The sequence below is a fragment of the Armigeres subalbatus genome, chromosome 3 (assembly GCF_024139115.2).
Source record: "Armigeres subalbatus isolate Guangzhou_Male chromosome 3, GZ_Asu_2, whole genome shotgun sequence".
In the NCBI taxonomy this organism is placed as follows: domain Eukaryota; kingdom Metazoa; phylum Arthropoda; class Insecta; order Diptera; family Culicidae; genus Armigeres; species Armigeres subalbatus.
In genome coordinates this window covers 281,876,013-281,892,272 of record NC_085141.1, presented here as the reverse complement: position 1 = coordinate 281,892,272, position 16,260 = coordinate 281,876,013, and the positions used below count along the sequence as shown (strand labels likewise).

Genomic DNA, 16,260 nt, shown 5'->3' with positions numbered 1-16,260 from the left:
CGTGGGGCTCCATACCAACACTACTTTGGGATAATCGTCAAGGTCCAATACATAGATGCACTTGCCAGAAACGTACAATGCGCTATGGACAAATTCACACTAGAAACGCAAAACCTGAACTTCACAATCAATCCGGACAAAACAAAAATAATCCTCTTCACGAACGGTGACAGGACTCAGAATGTCAACATAAATAACACTTTTCTAGAAACGGTGAAAAGCACTCGTCACCGGAGAATTGACGATAGATTGTTACCTCAGCTTCGGGATTCATATAAGGAGACCAGAAAAAAAAAATCAACGACAGCCAATATGATTAGGGTAATATCCCTCTTTAGCCATGCGGTAAGACGCGCGGCTACAAAGCAAGACCATGCTGAGGGTGGCTGGGTTCGATTCCCGGTGCCGGTCTAGACAATTTTCGGATTGGAAATTGTCTCGACTTCCCTGGGCATAAAAGTATCATCGTGTTAGCCTCATGATATACGAATGCAAAAATGGTAACTTCGCTTAGAAACCTAGCAGTTAATAACTGTGGAAGTGCTTAATGAACACTAAGCTGCGAGGCGGCTCTGTCCCAGTGTGGGGATGTAATGCCAATAAGAAGAAGAAGAATATCCGGCATGAAATGCGGAAATCCATCCCCAAGTGCTGACGAAAGTCTACACGGCTCTTATAAGAAGCGTAATGGAATATGGCTTCACGATCACGTGGAATGCTTAAAACTCTTAACACTCAGCGCTTACGGAAGGTATCTGGATGCACAAAAAGTACACAACTAAACGCTCTGACAGCAATCTCTGCTCAAGAATCATTTCACTGATGAATGGAATATGCGACGGCAAGAAAAATTGCACGATGTTTTGAAAGGAGAAACGTAGTTTCGAAACAGGTTAAGCCAGCGCCGATGATTGAAGCAGCGGGGAAGTTCTCATTCATGGAGGTCACATACTACAAAAACAAAATTCGACATAATCATACCTTTCGTGGATGCGCCTAGTTCGGTTACAGTTAAAATTAGTGATTTACGGGACCGAAAAAAACCAATAGCAAAACTAAAACAAGCAACACTAGGAACAATTTATGGCAAGTACAAAGGAAGGGAAAGAGTATTTACCGACGTCTCTGAAGAATCGACAGTCTGTGGAATAGGTGTATACATCGAAATTGGAGAGATAAGACGATCGCTACGGCTAGATCTGATCATTAGCATCACAGCAGCGGAGATTCAGGCCATCGAAATAGCTTTAATGTTAATACAAGAGAGACAACTCTACAACCAAGTCATCTTTACAGATTTCATGGCGGCCTGCCAAATGCTTGCAAATGCATTAGAAACCAGGAAAGCAGAAACTGTTCTGTCAAACATTCTGGAGTTAGCACACCGCTGGAAAGCTTCTGTTCAATGGATACAGAGCCATGTCGGGACCAATGGCAATGAACTTGCAGATGAATTAGCTACGTATCATGGGCATTCGCTATGAAAATGACCCTGGTACGAGAAGGTTCCTGGTGTGCTGTAGAACCAAAGACGGATCCAGTGATCGATGAAGATATTCAAATGCGAGCCTTGTCGACGATCTGTTTAAGTCTTGAGAAAATCAACTATAGTCTGGTTATGGATGCCAAATATGCTCAAGAAGCCTGGATCAAACTGAAAACCGCCTTGCTGCAACAATTAACAGCCATTCGTTTGGAAAATTTTGAAAGTACGGAAGCTTATGTTGATGCGTTATTCTCTACAAGTCACAAGCTAGCTGAAATCAAATTTTCAGTACCTGACGAGTGGTTGGCTTCACTTTTGCTGATGGGATTGCCGAAGTATTATGCTCCGATGGTAATGGGGTCGGAAGCATCAGGTCAAGCTTTGAAGGAAGATGCCGTATAATCGAAAATACTGCACGATGTTAAAGTGAAACAAGGTCCACGGAGTGGAAGAGATGAAGGAGCATTCTATAGTGGAGCGGAACGTGAACAACAACGACGACGGAAGAATTTTAGCTCGGGGAAAAACAAAGATGATCGCACGTGTTACAATTGTCAGAAAGTGGGACATTATGCAGCAAATTGTCCTGAAAAGCTCAATTCAAAGAGCAGCAAGGGAAGAGCTATGTGTGCGGTTCTAGCAGTTGGCAATGTGGACCAAGACGAATGGTACTTCGATTCTGGAGCCACCAGGTAGAGGAGAATAACAAACAAATAACATAATAATAACAAATTTTGCTACGATATCAGATTTAGTTATTCTTGTGTTATTCATAAATAACATAAAATAACATTCAAACAACAAATTTTGTTATAATAGTAAAATAAGTTATTTATATGTTATTGTAAGAAGGAGCAGAACAACAAATGAAGAACACATTTTGCAATCATAGCAAAGTTTGTTATTCATTTATCATTTGCATTTTCAACATACCAATAATAACTGATTTTGATATTTTCTTTTCTTCAAATATTTTGCTATTGGTTTGTTATTATAATAGTAAAATGAGTTATTTATGAGTTATTTGATAGAGCAATGTCTGTTATTATTTTTGCTATTTTAGCAACTATATCAAACAAACTAATAGCAGATTTTGCTATTCAGTTATTCATATATTAATAGTAAAATTTGATATTATTTTGCTGTTTTCTTCTACCCGGGCCACCACACATATCGCAAGACCTGGATGGAATCTACAAGAGAAGCAGGAGATCTCGTGTCAAGTAGGAACTGCAATCAAGAGTAATATGACGGCGAAAGTAAAAGGTGTCGTGGGTCTGGATTGCGTTGAAGGTTCCGTTGAGGTGCAGGATGTACTGGAAGTTCCAGGTTTGGTTGGGAATCTATTATCAGTCAGCAAGATTTGTAATAAGGGATTTGTTATTACATTTACGGAGGCTTCTTGTATGGTGCTTGATAAAAAAGGAGAAGTATTTGCTTTGGGCACAGCAGTTGGTGGATTATATCAATTGAATCGAAACTTTGAAACTTTGAGGATTTGAACTGCATAGCATGTCTCCAAGGCCTCTTGAGATGTTTTTCCGGTAAGTGAAAGTAGAGCTACTAAACGACTGGAGCTAGTACATACAGATTTATGCGGACCATTCGAAGTACCATCTTTGGCGGGCAGCCGATATTTCGTGACTTTTATTGATGATGCGACTAGGAAGGTTTTTGTTTATACATTACAATCGAAAGATCAAGTTTTTGAAGCATATGAGGATTTCAAAGTAATGGCTGAACGACAAACTGGTTGCAAATTGAAGACTTTGAGAAGTGATAATGGACGAGAATTTGTAAATAATCGATTCAGTGCAAGCTTGCGACGAGATGGAATACGGCATCAAAAATCTTACCCATACACGCCGGAACAAAACGGGACAGCAGAGCGTATGAACAGAACAATTGGAGAGAAAGTACGAAGTATGCTAAATGATGCCAAGATGTCTAAAAAATTTTGGGCAGAAGCAGTAAACACAGCGATTTATCTCATAAATCGTTGCCCAACGCGCACTTTGGAAGGTAAGACACCAGAAGAAGCATGGACAGGTAAGAAGCCGTACATTGGTCATTTGAAGATTTTTGGCTCTTCCTCCATGATACATGTCCCGAAGCAGAAAAGGTTGAAGCTTGATCCTAAATCTACAAAATGTGTGTTTGTGGGTTACGCAGCAGATGTGAGTATAGACTCTACAACCCTGCAAGTAATGCTATTGTAATAAGTCGAGATGTAAAGATAATTAATGAAGGACAATTTGATGGACACATCGTTGAACGCAATAAAGCAGTAGAATTTTTGGAAATAGAATTTTCGGATGTAGTGAATGAATCGAGAGAACTGACACCGGAAGTAGAACAGGTTAGTGAAGTTCAGGAGTTAACAAATTGCAACGAAAGAGAAGAAGTTAGAGACGATGATTACAACTGCAGTTCGGAAAGTGATTTTGAAGACGCCGTAGAAATCGCCCCAGTTGTACGATACTCGACGGTACGATATCTAATGGCATTGGCGGTGAAGTTCGGTTTAGAAATTGATCAAATGGATGCGGTAACAGCATTTTTGCAAAGTAAGCTCAATGAAGAATTAATACATATGCAGCAGCCCGAGGGTTTCATCACGTACTCGACGAAGGTATGCCGGCTCCAGAGGTCTCTTTACGGTTTGAAGCAATCCAGTAGGGTCTGGAATCAACAATTGGTCTGCAGTACATAGCCCAAGCCACTCGTCCAGATATATGCTTCGCAGTCAACGCTGTTAGTCAGTTTAGCAGTAATCCTGGCCGAAAGCATTGGGAAGCCGTGAAACGAATTTTCCGGTATTTGAAAGGAACGATCAACAGTAGACTCGTATACAATAAGCAAGGCAACAGCGAAATAATTGGTTATACCGATGCAGATTGGGGAGGAGATGTTGATACGCGACGATCAACTACCGGATACGTTTTCATGTTCCAAAGTGGACAAAACAATGGACAAGGACAAAACATCTTACGTTACCATTTTGTTCACGAAGCTATTGAAAGCGGATCAGTGACGGTCAGCTATGTAAACACTTAAGACCAAGCAGCAGATGGATTTACAAAGCCTCTCGTTCAATCTAGGATTACTCATATGAAGCGAATCATCGGAATCAAGGATTAGGGAGGAGTGTTAGTAATCAAGTAATCCATGATGTGTCTTAGAAACGGAAGTTTGTTATATCGTTAAATAAAATTTTCATTCCACTACCAATGTTCAAACCTATCAGACGTATTTCATTACAATAACAGCGAACCACGTAATCATGGATTGTTCACGATACGGTCATGCACGGATAAATTACACTTCTCCAACATAGTACTCTAGTGGAATTATTAAAAAACAAACAATTTTACGCTATACGAAGAAATTTGTGACTTTGTAATAACCTGCAAGCTGAACTTGTAACGCGTGGAAATCGCAAATCCATTAGGGCATATAATTCTCTAATCGAGCTGTCATCGCTCAGCTCACAGAAAAAGAAGAATATTATTATCCAACATTCTGGCTACGTACCCGGCCCACCGAAGTTGTTCAGTTTTAGGATTTTTAGTCAAATTATGCAAAATGGAGCAACTTTGCGAGAATTTTGTTTGCGAATCTTTTTACACGGCCGTGTAAAAACGGAATAGGGTGTAGTAAAGAAACAAGGTTCGCCCGTCATGCTGACATTCCTAGAGGAGATTGGCCGGATCAAAATCAACAAAGCCCCTGGAGTTGAGCAACTGCTAGGAGAGCTACTTAACACGGTCGTGTGGCACTAGCTAAAGCGCAGATACGGTTGGCCAAGGCGGCAATTGATCGGATGATGTGCGTAATTCGAGTTGCAATGGCACTCTCGAATCCCTTTGAAACGCGCAGAAGATTACGACAATGTAATGGTCTGTCGTGTCTGCTTTTGAGGGGGTATTACGAAGGGCAGGAATTAACAAGAGTGGTACGATTTTCACGAAGTCGGTTCAGGATCGATCAGGTGGAAGCGACCTCTCCGTAAACTGCGTGGTGAGAATATACATTCAGAGAGTTTCATACGGTAAGTTTTTTCAAGATCGCGGAATATTGATGCATCTACTAGAAAGTTGTCCACAATGTTCAGGCAGGAACGGTGTTAGATGGTTCAAAATAATGGAGGAGAGAATCAAGATGTTTCCCGGATTCAACATGATGTATATCTATTAAATAATGATGAGACTTGGACATTATTGCCGCTGTAGTAGAAGTAACTCGTTGACTTGAAAATAATTTCTTAACCAAATTCTACATTGTTTTTAATTTGAAGCTTTGTACAACACATTTGCATCAGTAGCCACAGCTTGGGCTTCCGTCATTTACACATACACATTCAACACATTAGGTCACAATTGGTAAAAATTAATGAATCCAGCTCATTGGTACTTATGGAATCAGTTTCAATCAGACAATGGTGTACTACCCTATCGATACAAAATTAAAACGAATAAAAGTTACAAAACGCTAACAGGTGGTGTTGTGAAATTTGAATTCAAACATAGCACGATGACTTAAAAACTTTACTTCGTCGATTTTTGTACAGAAATCAAACTTAGATCGATCAGCGTTTACAAGAGAAAAGGGTGTATTTTGTTTCATACGTGTTAGTCACAAAACGATGGATGAGTGAGTACAAAACAAAAACAAATATATGGGACGTGAAATCAGCCGGTTAATGTAAAAACAATGAAAATAGAGCAATAGTAGAATTTGGAAGAGGTAAGTTGAAACGAAACAAAATGTAAATGATGTAGTGTGATAATTAGATATGTTACAAGAACTTAAAAAAATGAGATGATTCTGAGTCCTATACGGTCCTATAATTGCGATTTGGAGTCGCTGATTATTACGTTTCACTAGCCGTCGTATGTTTCCTAAGCTTACGGGTGTAGGTTTCATTCTCTTATCGCGTTTGTATCGTTCAACCGAATAAATAATAAACAATAGCAAAATTGAAAAGAAAAGGTCAAATACCTGTTGAGACTTTTTAATCCGGATGGCCGATCGGTTATCTCGAGCTTTTTGAAGATATGGTTGTTTTTGTTCGGTAGACAACAATCGCCAGCGTTTGAAAATCTGTTTGCAACGGTCACTCCAATTGGGATACTCCAACTTCAATTCCGGATGTTCCGTGTTGCAATACAGAACAGATGAAATCGTGGCTAAAGCCCCAAGTGCTGTAACGGAACAAAGAAAGATTTATTAAGTGAAAAAATGAATATCAGTATTATTTTAATATTTGCTGAGCTTATTAGCGACTCACGTTCATCTAATCGCATGCGTTCGGACATTTTCTGAGCAGCAGATGCACCGGATATTGCTCCAATGCCGTCGTCAATGGCACCCATAGTAGCACTTATTTCTACCGCGGCAGATCCGAGCCCCATAGGCGGGCCGGCAGGGATAGACGATACCATTGGCATACCGGTGCCAGTCTGCATTGGTTGGCCAACAGGGGACCACTGCGCTTGCCCTTGGCCCGGCCCTGCTGCTGACGGCAGCTGTTGTGTTTGTTGCTGTTGTTGAGGGGGCAGTACCCCCGGAATTACTTGCTGACTCACGATTTGTTGCTGCTGTTGTTGCATAGGATCGCCCATATTGAATTGATTCCTATTTCGAATAAAAACATTATTAACTAGATGAAAAGCAAGAAAGGGGAGAAAACCGTGCAATCGAAAGCAAAGAAAACTATAAAATACCAGCCAATTTTTCACTTAGACGCTTCCAATTTATAGGAATAGGGTAGGAATGGTAGTGAATGCAATGAATTATTTTTCGGTAAGTTGCCACACGGGAATCGTATATTGATTTTGCTTACATATGGTTTATGCCCAAATTTTTATGCAAGTGAAAGTGGGTGTAAGCATTCCTGATTTTACTGCAAAATAGATATACTTGAAGGGTTGTGCAGTTAGTACATGATAAAATGGAGTTATAGGTAACTATATGCAGAACGAAAAAGCTAATCTAAAGGAGAATAAAATGATCAGCGTAATAGTTTAAGTTTCAGCACACTCCATTCCTACCTTTGTGGAAGGAAATTGTTAGTGTAATACCCTCGGTTAAGCTGTTGCTGTTGCTGCTGCTGCTGCTGAGGATTGAGAATCATTGTTTGCGGAGATTGTTGAAGTTGAACTTGTCCCGGCTGGGGTTGCATTTGCTGAGGTTGGATCATGGGCAGGTGCGGCTGTGGCGTAGTCGGTGCCGATAAGGATTGAATTGGTGTACCGGGAGTGCCCGGTTGTTGCTGGAGCGGTGATGGCTGCTGAATCATCATATTCGGTCCCATTGGTTGGTGCTGGGGCGATTGCTGAATGTGAGGTGATTGCATGCCCATTTGATTCATGAGTGGCGTCTGCGGTGATTGCATTCCCATATTGACCTGCAAGTTAGGGTCAACCATCATCGGTTGACTTGTGGGCGTCGGAGGCTGCTGTTGAAGCCCCATAACAGGATTGTTGAGATATCTTTGTGGCATAGCTTTCTTTGAAACATCTATAGTGTGAGAAGGAGTGGACGTACTAGACGTGTAAGGTGTCATCGAATTTGTGAATAATGATTCTTGAGATTCCTGAAATGAAATGATAAAAGTAACATGTATGAGTAAAAAAAATCTATAGTTCAATAACCCAAACTCACCTGTGACTCATCAGTTAGTACGTTTTTAAAGATTTCTTCTACATCTTTGCTGTCTAAATTATCCAGATTGAAATCCGAGTTCAAGATATCATTCAACTCATTTTTAGAGGGCTTGTTAAATCCATCGCCCAGCTCACCATCAGCCGTAAAATCTCCAAGAGCCGCCGATGTTTTCGTTAACTCATCGTCATTGTTTATAATGCTGTTGACAAAATCCTCCTCAATCAAATCATTTGGGAACCCTAAATCCTTGAGCGTTTCAGAATCGCTGTTATCGTCTTCTTCAGTTTTTATTCCTCCCGTTCCGTTGTCACCGACAGATTGTAATCCCATGGCACTGGGAAGTAATACTTTGTTAGCCTGAGACTGGGCATGTTCCATACTCTGTTGTAAAGCTTTTTGTTCCTGGAGTACTTTTTGTTCCTCCTTTATTTTCATCTCTTCCACAAACTTTAATTCGGCAGGAGTCAATTTGATAGTTTTATCTTCGGAAACATCGCTCTTTACCTCATCATCACTTTCATGCACCTCAAATTTAACTGGAGCTGTATTTGTATTAAGTAAGGAGCGCCCGAAGAAAGCGTCCTGAAGAATGGTTGGATAAATTTCGATAAGCTTGTTCTTCGGTTTTCGTCGTATTTGTTTCTTTTTGGGTTTGACCTCAGGTGCAGGATCGTCTCCAAGTTGAGGGACAAATCCATCGATCAGTTCATCATCATCTTTTCCATCCTTAGACCGTACCGTACGATTCCGCACAAAGAAACCCCCGATTCCCAATTTTTGAAGGTTCCTTTGGCGCTTTTTCCTCAACACAACGATACCTTGCTCATTGGTGCATAAAGCGAATCCCTCTGGTGGAGTCGGATCGTTCCAAACCATTCCATCTTTGTAAATTTCGGCTTCCTCCTTGGGGTCCAATGGTTCAACTTTGACATCGTCAAAAGAATTATCTAAACTGCTTCCTGCTATGACAGATTCAATGGCAGCCATTATGCCATCGTCCTTGTCCTTGGAAGGCGGTTCCAGTTGAGTTCTGGGTTTCCGTTTTCCGCGCTTCCCAAATTCTGCCTGCAGAGATTTTATTTGGTGAAGACCGTGCTCACTAAGATACACTCCATCCAAATAATGGTTTCCCTCTAGTGCAAGTGGAATGATTTTCTCTTCTAGCTTGGGAGTCAACTTTGGAACGGGGATTGGTGTTGGTAAAACCTTTTTCTTGGGCACTAAATGAGGCGGAGGTAAATCATTCGGTCGACAAAGCAAACAATTATAACCCTCTTCTGCGCAAAGCTCGGCGTCATTTTCTGTTTTAATCTGATCACAACCACAATGCAGCCACCGCTCGCATGTGTTACACTGAATAATCAACTCACCCTCAACGTATCCTTCGGAACAAACAGGACAATTCACTTGACTAGCACATGGACCACATTCGGAGTAGTTATTCAGCCAATTACTGTTGTGCCCAGGATTACTGGATCCACACTTCAAACAGATTGCACACCACTTACACTTCCAATTGCCTTGAGGCACATGCTCCAACGGAGGATCCATACAATATATGTGGTACGAAATGTCACAATCATCGCAAAGAATCAATCTTCCTTCATCATTCCGCTGACCACAACCTTCACATATCGTACAATCGAGACAACGCCAACCCTTTTGCAAGATAATTTTAGTCACCTTAACATTAGTACAGTACGGATGATAGCACTGGCCACATTGAGTACAAGCTATTAAACAACCCTCTTGGTCAGTTCCGATTGCCCCACACATGACACAAATGTCCTGCGTTAGAACAAATTTATCCTTGGCAGAGCACAGAACTAGTCGATTATCCCCACCGGGTTCGTCTTCTGAAGATTTACTTGTAGATACATCAGCCGTTGGGCGTTGTAGTCCTATACCAGGAACGCCAAAAATGCCACGCATTTTGGCTTTGGGACCTCGTTTCCGGCTGAAATCAGCCGAGCGGGACTTTTTCTGAAATCCTTTACCGGTACCTTTTGGCCTAGAACCACCACTCAATGAAAGTCCCAGTCTCTTTTTAGCAATTTTGCTTGCCACATACGGTTTTCCTTTGCCTAATCCAATATCACCAATGCTAATCCGTTCTCTTGGTTCTGGATCAAGCTCTAACGGGTCCTCATTGAGGCTCTCTTGTGAAACAGACATGTTATCATCATCGAAACTGCTATTCCTCCGCATTGCAGCGATTCGACCTGAATGGAAAGTCAGTTTGCATGGACTGCACAAATACTCATAATCTGGATTGCTTTCCTTTTTCGCGTGATAAACTGTAAGCTCCGCTTCTGGATCACACGTGCTATGCACAAACTTATTGCACCCGCTACACTTCACCATTTCTCGGTGGGCCGCCGCTCGGTACGCTCGATGACAAATCGGGCACGAGAATCCTTTATTTCGCTGCTGATAGCAAGAATCGCAAACCGTGTAGTGGGAATGCCACCGTGAAGACGCTCCGGCACCAGGTGTTCTAGATCCACAATCGGAACACACTCGACAACATTTGCACTTCCACCCGAACTTTGGAATCGAAGTCATTACCGGTCGTAAACAGCTTGCGTGATAAATTTTATCGCATTGCTCACAGCCCACTGTTCGACCCTCGCTTGAGTCAGGCACACGACAAATCTGACACTTCTTGCATGAGGAACACTGCCAACCGGCACGTACCCCCGGCAACTGAGCCAACCCAACGCAATTCCCATGGTAATGATCCCCGCAGATCGAACACATCATCAGGTTGCCAACGTCGCCCAAACCCGAGCATTGCCGGCAGTTGATGTCGTCCGAGCACACTAAAGGCACTTGTCCCAAATGCTCTTTGCAGAAGCAGTTGTACGATTGGATCACTTGGAAACCACCGGCTGCAGCGATACATGGAAAATGAAAGGATTTCGGACACGACATCTGAAACAACAACAAAAGGTTAGCTTGTCTTCAAAGTCCATAAAAAATATCATAAACGTCAACTATTTGTCATTCTTTCAAAGAAAAACATGTAGGGGACCAGGGGGCATTCTGAACACCCGGGGCAGATTGAACACCCCCAATATTCTTGTTAATTCAATCATTTTTCTACTTTCAATGCAGCGAACTCTATAATCCTTTCATAAACAACTAATTTATAGCGTAGAAGCCATTGTTTTATTTTCTTAGCGCATAAATTTGACAAAAAGTTAGAATGTCTTCCAAATAGTTAAAAATTATAAGTTTCACCTCCCATAAAATAAGCTTTACTTTACCACAGAAGATGATTTCTCAATTATTGGTCATCCCATAGCAAAATTCTGTTATTTACAGTGCTCTGGCATGCATTTGTGACAAGTTTCCTTGATTTTTACAAAATTTCCAACAGTTTTTAAATTTGTTCACTTGTTGGGGCAAACTGAACACTCTATATGGGGGTAGAACTGACACCTTAAAAATTAAAAACATAACCTCAAACTCATCGAACTTGGCTTTCATATCGTGTTATTTTCGTGTTATTATGGTGCGGAATAATAAATCGCTATAAAAGTTCCAGTACATGACATATAAACCATAGAAGCATATATATATACCATAAAAGTCGCTGAAAGTGCGACAAAAAAAGGAAGTGTTTTGTATAGATTTGGCAATCTCGTTGGCAAGTTGATCGGTACAATCCATTGGAAGGATTGGCGATGCCAGTAGAGTGAATAAGAGTATGCATAGATTATGCAATGCTTAGAGTAGAGACGATTGATAAGGGGTCTTGCAATAAATGTGAGGATCCATATAAAAACAATCATATGCTTCATACAAAAAGTTCGACATACATGTATGAGGCCGGCTGAAAGTGACATATTTTTGCGTTACGTAATCAATCTTCTTCTATTCGTCATGGAATTAATATAGAAAACGACCATATATGACCTCGCTTAAGAAGAGGGAAATAGATTTTCGGATGTTGATGATCCAAACACAATTTTAGGTGTCTCATACAAAATCATGACAGGAAGATGAACAATTGGGTAATATTTATGTTGGATGATCCATAAAATAGGTTACAATGGCATATAATCACAAGTAGGATAATTTTCTTCATATTTTATAAGGGTGTCCATTAGAGTGATTCAAATTTTGACTTTTTTGCTCCCCTATGCTTAAACGATGGCATTTGCCATTTTAATAATCGTCCTAAATTTTTAGCTAATTTGGATGTAATTTGACTGAGCACAAGTAGTTTGAAGCTTGTATGAAAATTACTATGAAAACAGTAACTTTTGTGAAAAACCGTTCCCCATCATTGCCCATTAAACTCTAAAAATGTATGAATACGTTAGCAACATAGACAATTTATCAAGGGAAAATATCGTCGTTGTGGCTAAACGATTTGATGCTGGCAACAAAAGTTATACTGAAATACTGAATTGTGGGAAATTCAATTTAACACGTAAAAGAATAACATCAATATCAATAATGAGCCTTTCTGTTGTCTTTATAATTTTGCTCACAAAAGTCAGATTGCTTCGCAACAACAACTGGTTTTCGACTTAGGATCTATTCTATGATGGCGATGCGTTAAATATATTCAAATAGATTCTGGGCTGCTTCACGAAACGATCCCTTACATAAGTGGCAATTCTGATAGTAATAACCTTCAAACGGCACGTGCACAACCAAATTACATCCAAATCAGCTAAAAATTTGGGAGGACTATTAAACTAGCAAAAACAATCGTTTAAGCACAGGGGAGCGAAAAAGTCAAAATTTGAATCACTCTAGTGTCCATACTGCCCCATGGGGGTGTCCAATCTACCCCGCTACCTTCCCGAGAGTAGTGAAAAATTAACTATTACAAAATCGTCCTATTTGATTGAAATTGTCTTATTTTCAATACGATTCAAAACAGAACTGGTAGTTAACGAGTAATAGTATCATGTAATTGCTAGAAATCCAAATAATACTCAATTTAAATCACCTAAAATTGATTAAAACATTAGGGTGTCCATATTGCCCCTTGTCCCCCTATGTCCAAAAATAAACCATTTAATGTAAATTCCGTGAACGGCAAAAGGTGGCAATTTGGGTTAAGGCAAAAGCCACCAAAAATAAAGATGTGTACAACAAAATCACAAAAGACCAATGATTTAAGAAACAAACAAAAAACGCATAAATAGTTTCCACAACTGTACCTACCTTACACGACAGACTAGCACCGTATTTGGAACAGAAGTAGCACTTTTTGCTTAAGCTCTGCGCTACCACCACTTCCAGATTGCTCAAGGTTCCGGAGATGGCATCACGGCCAACACCGAAAGACCAAATTGCACACGATCGATGGATATAGAAGTATCCGCCATCATTGATGGCGGAGAAGTCCGTCGGTTCGGCGTGACCAATTTTCTCCAGTTCATCCACGTATTCTGCCGTAATCACTGGATTCCTAGATAAAAAAATAATATAATTTAGTCAACCTTCAGACATATATGTAATCCATATTAGCACTTACTTGCACTTGTTTAAACCTTTCTGTCTTTTGTTACTACTGAGTAGTGGCGGTACTCCAAGTACGTTTCCCGTTTTTGGGCTCTCACTGGGGCTCACCATTGGACTTTTCTCCTCCTGTGACTGCAGAGCGGCTGCCACCGCAAGCTGTGCATCGTCCTTCACCTCTATGCGTAACATTTCGCCTTGCCCCAGTTGGCTGCGCTCGCCCAGGTTGCACAACGCGCACAACTTACCGGTGTACTTCTCGGGAAAGTACGGTGACTCCTCCGGGGCGGGCATCAACAAGGCCGGATCGATTTCCATCTCAGCTGTTGGTGTTGATGCTACCGAGCTATTGGCCGTGCTGGCGTTCGGTGTCTCATCTCCAGGAGACGGAAGCAATAGCGGTACTAAGCCAGAGGAGGAAGAAGACATTCCTTCGCCCACCAAACTGGATAGGGTCGTGTCGCTTTTCCTTTTAGGAATACTACCACGAACTACATTAGAACTCTTATATCTAAAACATGGGGCTAGACTAATAAGGAACGCTAATATGGCTAAGGGGATAAAGCTACCTTTTAATGGCTTTTGCGTCCAGGTTGGTTCCGGTAAGGACTCCACCGCTGAATTTCAGCATAGTACCCGAAAGTGCCGGAATTCCGCCGGTCCCGTTACCAGCACCGGGCGGGTTCGACGACATCTTTAACAGCGGGAGGAAATCCTTCTTCGGTCGACCAGGTCCACGGCGAAGTGCGGCGGCCGAGGGTTTCCCTCCTCCGAGACCAAAACGGCCAGTCAGAGGGATTGTGATTGGCCGCACAACTGGAACAGCAGTATCCTGTTGCGATTGGTGTTTATGTAGCTGATGAATGCCACTACCAGGAGCAGTGATCTGAAGCGGTAGCTCCAAAGATTCGCCAACCAAGGGCGTCTGACAAACGACTGGTATAGTCGTAGGATCCAAAATAGCATCTGGAATAAAACAAAACAAAAATATTGAGTACAGGGTTGTTACAAAGATCCATAAATATTTTCCGCGCGACATAAAATTTATTCCGCGCCAAATCCGCATTAAATTCTAAGTATATACACGTGAAATACCAATTTTTGTAACTACAATTTACTGAACGTCTCCTCTTCAGGTTCGTTTGTATAATATTACTGATCATGATTTTAAGCTGCAACATTACACATGTTTGTACCAACTTGAAAATAGGACTAAGAAAACCACAGTTAGTATTACAACCTTTCTAGATGGCTTTATTTGGAACAGCAAAACTTTTAATAAGCATTGCTTTATAGCTTTATGGAACAGTAAAATTTTAAGCATTGCTTTATAGATAAAATGATGGTTTTGGCACGTTTTGGCATGTTTTGTTCCGTTGATGATATACAAAGAATGTTCAACCAGATTTGATCATTATTGATTATAGATATCTTTGGCGATAATAAAAAATCTGCCGAAACAGCAGTTTCTTCTAAAGTAATAAATTGTGCAACTTTGTTGAAATTGTTGATCACAAGACAAAATTGCGTAGAGATTAATTATTTGAATTCGTTTCACATATAATACAAAATCTAACGTTTATTTGTAAGTCAGAATCCTGAGATTGAAGCGTAAGTTTTTTTGAAAATTTCTGAGGAATATTTTCCGAAATTTCAGCAGTCATTTCTTTGGCAATTTGGAATTTGGCAGAATAATTTGCGTTAGCTCCAGCGATTTATGCTCCTACAATAATTGTAGCAAGTTTCTCTAGGAGAAATCCAGACAACATTTTTAGCGAAAAATAATCTAATATTTTTCGACAGCTTTTTACTGGAATTTCAGCTAATACCTATATGCAAAAATTCCTCTGAGAATTCCTGCAGAAATTCATCATCTGAAATTTTTGAGAAAATAGTAATGTGAATTTTTGCTGAAATTTCTCAGGGAATCTCTGCTAAAATCTTCCGGGGATACTAAAAAAAAATATCATTGGAATACTTTTCTCGGAAATTTAGATTGTCGGGAAAGAAATTTAGTATGGATGTATGTTGAATGGAACGACGTTCGTTTTTCAATAATCAAAGGTGAACTATGCCGTGTTAAGGAGCCATTTTATGCAGAAATGTCCGAAGTGTATTTGCATGGAAGTAAAGTAAAATAAAAAGGAGAGTGTTATAAGGTGAAAAATAATGCCTTTCCATAGAAGTATAATATTTCAAATAAATGTCATGGCGTAGAATGTTATTGGAATTTAACTACCCGCATTAAAACCATATTCTGGTCTAGTGATTAAGTTCTCTGTAAAAATACATCACCATTAGTTCATCAGATTTGATTCTCAAATAAGTGAATGAATAAAAAAATGTATGTATCAATACCTATAATCCAACTCCATAAATCCAAAAGTTAAAAGTTAAATGTAATATATACGTTACGTTTATACAAGTCCTACGACTACTTGCGGTTATGTTAAAAACATTACTGCCGCGATTCGCATAAGAGTCCCATGTCGATTTTTGACGACTTTGATTTTATTTCAAAAATAAGCTTGAAATGAACTCATCTTTAAGAAAAACTGATAAAATATTAGGTTTTGTTCTAGAAATTTGAAAGTCAAAACCCACTTGTGTTGTCCCATCTT

General features: G+C 40.3%; 1 protein-coding gene across 7 annotated transcripts in view; it reads right to left on the bottom strand.

The window, feature by feature from the left end:
• The window catches only part of LOC134224651 (histone-lysine N-methyltransferase 2C-like), a 108,411-nt gene that overhangs the window by 74,031 nt on the left and 18,120 nt on the right, over nucleotides 1-16,260 (bottom strand). For 5 of the 7 annotated variants that reach the window (XM_062704127.1, XM_062704130.1, XM_062704131.1 and 2 more), the window contains exons 2-8: nucleotides 14,209-14,605; nucleotides 13,656-14,150; nucleotides 13,343-13,589; nucleotides 8,153-11,089; nucleotides 7,540-8,084; nucleotides 6,777-7,123; nucleotides 6,488-6,690 (exon numbers count right to left, since the gene is read on the bottom strand). In XM_062704127.1, coding sequence (XP_062560111.1) covers nucleotides 6,488-6,690; nucleotides 6,777-7,123; nucleotides 7,540-8,084; nucleotides 8,153-11,089; nucleotides 13,343-13,589; nucleotides 13,656-14,150; nucleotides 14,209-14,605 — 5,171 coding nt within the window. The remainder of the gene's footprint in view (nucleotides 1-6,487; nucleotides 6,691-6,776; nucleotides 7,124-7,539; nucleotides 8,085-8,152; nucleotides 11,090-13,342; nucleotides 13,590-13,655; nucleotides 14,151-14,208; nucleotides 14,606-16,260) is intronic. The other 2 variants (XM_062704128.1, XM_062704129.1) reach the window with 2 other exon arrangements.